At 34.5% G+C, this 9250-nt stretch overlaps 1 protein-coding gene across 1 annotated transcript in view; it reads right to left on the bottom strand.

Moving 5' to 3' along the window:
- Positions 1-25: 25 nt before the first annotated feature.
- Positions 26-9250, bottom strand: part of LOC149803341 (uncharacterized) — a 97549-nt gene continuing 88324 nt past the window's right edge. The window contains exon 3 of the mRNA XM_089953042.1: positions 26-8362. Within this exon, the coding sequence (XP_089809168.1) occupies positions 8157-8362 (206 nt within the window). The 3' untranslated portion in view covers positions 26-8156. The remainder of the gene's footprint in view (positions 8363-9250) is intronic.

Below are 9250 nucleotides of genomic sequence, written 5' to 3'. Positions count from 1 at the left end.
GACTGCAATGAAAAAAAAGGAAAGCAACATCTTTTGATTTTATTTCAATATTCAGTAATACAGAAGGAGAACAAAAACATGTTTCTGTTACAATTGAATCTGAAAATAACAACAACTGCAAACCACCGTATACCCGATTTAACCCTGGGAAACTTCGATAATTTAAATGACTTTATCTTCTGCATAGAAACGGTTGCAACTGTCGTAAACCAGTTGCTAAGAAGCCAGATAATACTACATCCGGTTTCGTGTGAGGAAATATAAACATGCAATGTAGTGGAAGTGTAGTAACATGAATCAATCAAGCTAAGGGAAAATCAGCATATGGAAATGGTATTTTTACGGTTTACTGCTGAAGTGTAAGGTAAAGAGTCTGACATCATTGTTTTTATATAAACATATCAAACTCTGTCAGATAAGATTATTATTAATCACTCAGTATATCATGCCATAGCAACGTTATATCAGACTGTTACAGAATACACAGCAACACCAGTTAACCATGTCCATTATGAGATAAATAAAATAGCAAACTCGTAATCATTTGGCATGAAATTTATTCAACTCGTTGAATACTTCAGTATGTACCTGCTGTTTGCAGCTCGTGGTATATAACAGTATTCAACTCGTCTCATAACTTTCATATCTAGTGAACACTCATATATAATCCTCCTTTTATACCGTTTCGGTCCAACAACGACATTCTTGCCCCAGCAAATTGCAGCGACCTTAATCGGCAATATTCCTGCACGAAAAATAGTAGGTTTTATTCAAATTTACGTCGTGGTAATTTTGTTTGTGGATATAATTATCAGATCCCGTTATTATTCTGTATATTAAATGCACATGTTTACAAAAATTCAATGTAATCATTAAATCTTTCGAAAACTCATTTCATTCTTTTAAACAGTTCTTATTAAAATGCTTGAGTATATATGTCCGTCCTGAATGTTTTGGTCTCTGTATAACTCCACTTTTCGAAACTAATTGTCCTGTCATTCATGACCTTTACTATAGTTTGCTAATTTTGCATATTTGGTTCATTATCTAGATGCGGAGACGTCCTGCAAAAGAGAGCACCGAATCACATACATAGCAAAAGAATGGACAAATATATGTTAGATTTTAAAAATGTCGTTTTCACCACATCGAAATCTCAAGAAATATTTAAATCTTGTAAATTTCCAAAGTAATTCAGATACACAAATCGATGGACTTTAAATGAAATTAAAACCGAGATATTATAAATTCCTGCATAAAATGAACTATTTATATTTTTGTATTTGGATAAGAGTTGCATTAGGGAAAGATGTTGTAAATCAGTCATATGATATCGCTTACGAAAAGTATCATATCAGAAGACACCTTCAATTTATCCTTACATAATAAATTAGATTATTTTGAGAAAATGTTGACTACGAAATCTGTATTACTTTTAATCATATTCTCAATGATTAAGGTATTATTTCAAGACTACCTGAGCTACAATACATATTGTTTTACATAGTTCCGTTTTAGTATGACCATTAATGATATATTATTGAAAATGGGCCAGCCCTATGAATGTCTACCATATCAATAGTTATCCAAATGCACAGAAAATCACACACCGAAAATGTTGGTCGAGCGTGAGACTCGTAATCATTGGATCGCTGGTTCAATAACCGCACAGGCCCGACCAGGTCTGTTGCTTCGGTGTTTGCTTTGGAAAGACACTTAATTACCATTTCGAAGGTGTGATGTACCCAATAACATACTGAAACTGTCGTTGTGAATCAACCAGCCATTGACACTCTTGAACGTAATGCAGTGCTATTTAAAACACGCTTCATTATATACATCTTTATCAGTCATTTCAAATCATATCCCTTGATTTGTTTTGCTTCGCGACGCGCGTATAGGTAAGAGAGATTATTATTCTTCCCTTTTTTTATATTTACATGGCCTGACTTTAAGCCGTCAATTATAATTCCATTTCAGGCAAATATGCAAATCAGCAAACTTGAGATAGGGATAATCAATGAAATGTGCGACTTGTTGCTAATGCACTATCTAGTAAATCTCTGGAGGGTGGTGTCTTTTTTAATGGGTTTATTGATGGAACTTTATACAATCTTTTAGATTTATGAGCTAGGTCATGCGCGGAAAAATATATTTTTTCTCATTCAGTACGGTTCCTCAACGGTTGAAGTTTATCACAAACGATTCTCCTTCCTATTACAGATGAATCCATAAAGCGTGTTCATTAGATTTGTGCGCAAAATAATTACCCTGTGTCAGCTTCAATGCATCTGTGCAACAATCAAACAAACAGCTGGTTTCAGACCTGAACAGAATATATCTACAAAGTGACTTATTCGTGGTATACAACGCCCTGCATATAACTTAACTTCTTTCCATTCTGATCAGCATGGCATGCATTGATCACATAAAGGTCAAATTCATAACGCTGTGTTACATGATTTTGATTTTAATATATAAACAAAATCGTAACTTTCAACGGATATTAATTTAAGAAAAACATTAACAAATACAATTACAAAATCCGTCTCTAACAAGATTTAAATATATTATGCTGTACAAGCCTTTTACACAAAACATCAAAATGAGACAGTTTATCAAGAAACATTAAAGTTTTCTTTGTTCATGGGAACATTTTCTAGCTGGGACATGGAAAAATCCTGGGCAATATAGGATTAAATATACAATTATGTCACCTTCATTCCTTTATTCTAAAATAACGACTATATTCATCCATAAATTAACACTACAGGTACTCACTCAAATGTTGATACGCCAGTCTAATTGTATTTAGAACACTGCACTTTAATTAAATCACGGTAACGTAATTTGGCCAATGAATCGTTCAACAGTAATCGCATTGAGTATTTGATTTCTGCTAAATACGACATGCAGCGGAATAGTTATCTTTTTAATCGATTTACGATGAAATTAACATATTAGGACTTATCCAGCCTTCCCGTACTCAAACAGAAAATATTAAATCCTCACATACGTACAGTTACGACGTAATTTTTGTTCTGCTCTAAATACAGAAAAAAATGAGCAGTTAAATTAATATGACCGTGTAGTAAGAATGGAGACACAGAACAATATTAATACAATAACATCAATATGTACAATTTTGCACCTAGTCAAACGTCGTATGCAATACATAGATATAACACAAATTATTAAACATATATCTAAAATAATGAGACACGTGTTCAGATATTCAACGATATTGTAACACAGGATGTTTTACTTTCTTTACATACCTGTTTCTATTCAAAACAAATTAACCGTGTGAAACCAAACAGAGGGCAAATGTGTAGAGCTGCTAGAGTTACCTCCTTTTGAATACACGGCTGTAGACAACGCCGTTAATCTTGCACAAGTAGATAATGACAATTATAATAATAATTTAACAATTAAAACGTTCAAAAGAATCATATCGCAAAACTAAAGTTTAAATAGTTATCTCTCGTTAATCAATTTCTCACTTTGCAAGTCAATAAATTGTATTAAACAGTAGTAAAACCCTGGAATAAAAGTGTAGTAAACCGAATTTGAGATTGAAAAACTAAATAATTTGTAAAATTGGGTACATTAGGTCCCACCATTTAAATGCAGTTACTTTTAAGACTCCTTGAAAGCGTCTTGAGAAATTTACTATATTTTGTTCTTTATATATTCATGTAAGATAAAGCAAGTTAACGGTATTCAAGTCAAAGCGGGTTGTAAACAATGCCTGTCTCCATCTTCCTTGTTAACAGTTAGAATACTGAATTCCATGTAATGCACATTAGCATTACTCTGTGTAATGTACATTAGCATTACTCTGTGTAATGTACATTAGCATTACTCTGTGTAATGTACATTAGCAGTACTCTGTGTAATGTACATTAGCAGTACTCCATGTAATGTACATAGCATGACCCCATGTACTGAGCATTAGCAGTACTCCATGTACATTAGCATGATCGCATGTAATGAGCATTAGCAGTACTCTGTGTAATGTACATTAGCAGTACTCTCTGTAATGTACATTAGCAGTACTCTCTGTAATGTACATTAGCAGTACTCCATGTAATGTACATAGCATGACCGCATGTAATGAGCATTAGCAGTACTCCATGTACATTAGCATGACGGCATGTAATGAGCATTAGCATGACATGGATCAGGCTGAAAATATTATCATGTACCACTAAAGGGAATGTCAGACAAATACCACCAAGGGAACGATTGACATCTGCCACATAGGAAATGACTGACATGTACCACAACGAGAATGATGACTGACTAAATAAAATGTGAAACATATAGTATATGGTTTACACAAAGACGTATGTAGGTAGTCATTCTAGTAGTCACATATTTCCACCTAGTGTTGTTTTATATATTGTATAAGAATTGGCTCGGATGTGTTCATAAAGCCTTAACCATCAGAAAGAGTATGGAAGACGGTAATATGCAAAGTGTGGAAACATCAACTCGTTTGCATTTTATTCCGCAAGTTTTGGTAACTTGATAAAACTCCAGGGGAATTAAATGATATTTAAAAGAAACAAATAAGTGTATATTCTAAGTTAATCAACAAACATCAATAATTAGATTGTGCAATGTCAAACATCCCCCAACCCCCAACCCTGCCACAAAAAAAACCCATAGCCACTGACTGGTTTTCTTGAAGAGGACTTTACCGGATCAACACTGAAAATGCATCTTTGTCGCCAACTATTAACAGGATTTCTCAAGTGAGAAATACACTCTTTGTTCGAACCCTTGCAAGGCATGCTATACATAATGACTGAAAGAGTGCAGAACATTTTCAAGACGGTCGCATAAAGTTTACAAACACGACACCAGACACACACACACACACACACACGTGGTCACACTCACACCTTTATAGTTAAACAAAGTTACATAGATGAAATATATTTGATATACCTCCAACAAAGCGTTAATTTTAATTTTTCGATATCAGATAGTAACTTCACAAAGCGAAATGAAATGTATAATGTTGGTCTGCAGTTACAAAACAATGCTGGCATGTACGTGCATTTCGGGACGGGATAGTGAACCCATCTCCACTGACGTATTTGCAGGTGAAGCTTCCGTACTTTGTACATGTTACTCGGTTAAAGTAAATCTAAAGCATATAATGCAGAGGTCGGTCAATTTAGCGGAATTAATCCTCCAGTACCTAATCTGTACATAATCCTCCAACATTTAATCGGTACTTAATCCTCCAGTACTGACCTCTCGAAGGCATTCCCAGCAAAGAGGATGTCAAAAAGACACCTGACATTTAATATAATGCACCGCAAGTCTATATAACGCCATACGCAAATTTATTTTACTTTATCCTCGGGTACTCACTACTCATCAGTAGATAGCATTCGCACTGAAAAACACACACACAAATACACACATACAAACAGACAGACAGACAGAACTGCATGCATGCATACATACATTCATACATACATACATACATACATACCATGTATCACCAGTTAGACCTTTATTTCATCAAAAACAAACTTTTATCTAAGTATCAATCTGGATTTTGGAGTGGTTTTAGATACAAAAAATACCTGAACTGGATAAAAAGCAATTTGTCTATTGGTCAATCAACCAAAATGATTATCTCGTGTCCACTGTGCTTCAGGCAGTTCAGAGCACAAATTGGCCCGATCACTAACATGCCCCCCCCCCAAAAAAAAAAATACAAATCAATTAGTGATGTCATGGTCATCTTCGAACTCGAAAGACGAACAACATTTCATACTACTGGGGTAACTGGGATACTTGCAACTCAGACATCAAATGCGTGCTGAATGGATTGTCACACTCTCTTTTGACAACTGTACTGCGAAATAATTATACGTTCACTGAATCCGTTCATGCTGATTTACCTTAAAAGCAACAAAAACAAGAGACACAATTTATATCTTTATACTTTGGCTACATAAATCATCAGAGCTTATTCCCATTATAAACATTAATTATTCTCACGCTTTAGCTTTGGAAATATTACGATATTCTCTGTCAATATGTTCATCCGTCTGTAGGTTACCAACCTATCTTTCTTAATCCCTGGTTAGAAACTCACGAAACCTTTTCATTTATCCTGTCCCTATGGTAACCATGTGCAGAAGGGATTATAACTTTTTGCTCCTGTCTCTGAGATCTATAACTGGTGTGGGGTACTGCGGAGGAGTTCAAAGGCAAATCGAACAAGAGCAATTACACTGTTAAATATTGTTTTAATATAATTTTTACTAACTTTTGTGCATGCCGTCACAATACGAATATATACATGTGTAACTGATTTAAAATTCTAACTCCTGGCACCGTTTTTGAGAATGGATTCGTGGTGGGGGTGAGGTGGTGTGCTAATATATATATATATATATATATATATATATATATATATATATATATATATATATATATATATATATATATATATATATATATATATATATATATATAAACGTCGGTATATACCATTTCGTGGCATCAAGGTAGCTCTGGTTCAAATTGGTGCGTCAGTAAGCTTCTCCTTATCCTATTAACTATAATGTAGTTGTTGATTTTGTTTTTGGGTTGTTGCGCCTGTTTAACGACTGATGCCGTCATAATTATTATTTTCATTATCCTTTTTGGACAGTGGTGATGACGGAGTTAAGAGTAGCTATGGTCGTTTAAGTTGCTGCTCCTTTTGTTGCCGTTCTCTTATTTGAAACGTCATATATGTAACCCAAATGTGCTTGCATGAGCTTACAAGTGTGGATCAAAACAAAATATGCTCACACATATGCTCACACATTTTTGTCAGCTATAGCCGCCCAATCCCAACCCTTCGTAACACGCACATTTAGCTGCCTGTTGTTGTTGTTGTTGTTGTTATTGTTGTGGGGTTTAACGCCATTTTTCAGGACATGATAGGTTATGCATGGCGGCCAGCAATAATGGTGGAGGAAGAGCCCGGGAGAACCCCGGGAAGAACCACCGACCCACGAGAAGCTACTGGCAAGTTGCCCGTTCACTTCTAAAAATGTATAACGTAACTAAAACCTATCAAATACCATATATCGGATAGCATGGAAAACCGCCGAGTTTGTACAAATCTTCACCAACACATAAACACATATAAGCTAGCACAGAAGTGGCTCGTCCTATTATCACTGCTTTTGGACGAGAATGCGTACGTTTGGCTTACTCAAGAAACTAACATGAGAAATGTCCCAATAATCTGAATGAATGGGGTAAGTGAGTCAGTAGTGGAACATTTGAGTATCGTACAGTACTGTAAAGCTGATACAATATGCAGCAATTGTAATCTCATTTTACATCTTTCAAATATAGATGCACGACTATTTATAATCGCATTTTAAATGAATTTGAGGCTGAGGTAATTGCTAAATATATTTAACTGCATGTTCCCCATAGCAATATTTCTAACATTAATTACAGTAGCCCATAGTTTTGATTACATATCGTAGTTATTCTAAAATTTACATTGGCAAATATATCAGAAATCTAATTTAATTTGCTTTAAAAATCCTTCATACTTTAATTGTCTAACTCATGTCCCCACATAATGCCACATTTTTTATATAAGTTTTTATCTTTAAATATCGAGGTAAGCTTTTATTTACAAATTAATTGTATATGGTCTCAGATCAAAGACGAATTTTAGTTTCGTTGTTGCCAGAATAATGTCCCCTTAACACTAGTGTATGAGTTACATTTTCTGCATAATATCGTCCTATTCTCATCCAGGAATTTGCGTTACAAAAATTATAAAAGTCACAATTGTTTCTTGAAATTGAGCGTTTAGCATGTGAAATGTACGTGGCATGTAGCACAAATTCAAACCAGGACTGCTTACAGGAGTGTTAGTCACATAATGATTCGTCTTCAGCGAAAAATAAAAAAGCTAATGAAGTAAGTTATCAGGCGAATCCCTTAAACATAGGGAATTTAATTTGTTCATCATTTTACTGCGTAGCGGCGTGAAACAAAACTCTCTTCATTCATTCTTTCATACAAATACAATCAGTGCTACACACTTGCACCCAGCTGTTTACTCATATACAATTATACGAATAATCTTGACAAAACAAGTACTTCAGAATTTAAACAACCAGCCGAAAGAGGTATAAAAAGCAAGCCATAATGAGAGACATCCTGATTCCTGGGACGGAAGTGACGGCAGAGTTGCATAAATCGGTTTGACAATGGCAGTAGTCCATCCTGATTTTGCTAGTTCCGACTCTGTAATAGCACTTTTCGGGCCCATGGGTTGCGCATTGGCGTATTATACGTTCGGGGTCTTTCTCCACTGGAATAATAATAATAATAATAATAATAATAATAATAATAATAATAATAATATTTTAATAATAATAATAATAAAGTAAAAAAAGTCTTATGTTTGCCTCTAAATCCAACACTATTCGCGTGAATTAATTTTTTAATTTGAATAATAATAATGATAAGAAGAAGCAAAAGAGGAAGAGGAATTTTATTATTATTATTATTATTATTATTATTATTATCTTCACCATGCTAAATCATTAAGGATGCTGTCGAGACTTGATTGCTGCCTACCACTAGAAACTACGCCCACAACTTGACTCCATGCATAGTGAAAAATCGATTAATTCATTTGCTTTCAATGAGAGAACAAAATATCGGTTCGTTTGATTGAATTCTTTTACAAAATGTGGAATGGAGTTTTAGATCAATCCTTAAAATTTCATGACATATCACATTCTGTAACAGTTTTATCGGATTATGGAATCCGTGTCACCCAGTTCTAGCTCGGAAGTATGTGTACCTCCACAAGTTATTGTCTGTCTTACACTGTGAAACATACAACGATCATGAAATTTCTTATTTAGTACCAGCGTTGGGGTCATTTTTGGATGAAATAGCGACTGAAAAGTAATTTATAACAACAACAGCAACAGCAGTAGCAACAGTAACAAAACGATTTAAACATCTTTTATCATTTTGATAAGGAACATATATCTTTTTGTCCGGGACAAGGGCGAATTGGTCTACTATGATTCTCTTACAATTTCAATATTCGACACGAGTCATGAATTCATATATCTACTTGGATAATACAGCTAAACATGGGGAAAATGCTGCGCAATCACAAACGCTTTTTGATCATTCTGCCTAAAAGTATAGTTTTTGCTCTTTTACGCCTGGAGCAGGTACA

Source organism: Sinohyriopsis cumingii, chromosome 3, assembly GCF_028554795.1.
Source record: "Sinohyriopsis cumingii isolate HCF-2022 chromosome 3, ASM2855479v2, whole genome shotgun sequence".
NCBI classification, from domain to species: Eukaryota; Metazoa; Mollusca; class Bivalvia; order Unionida; family Unionidae; genus Sinohyriopsis; species Sinohyriopsis cumingii.
The sequence above is the reverse complement of the archived record's forward strand: the minus strand, read 5'-3'. Positions and strand labels throughout refer to the sequence as shown.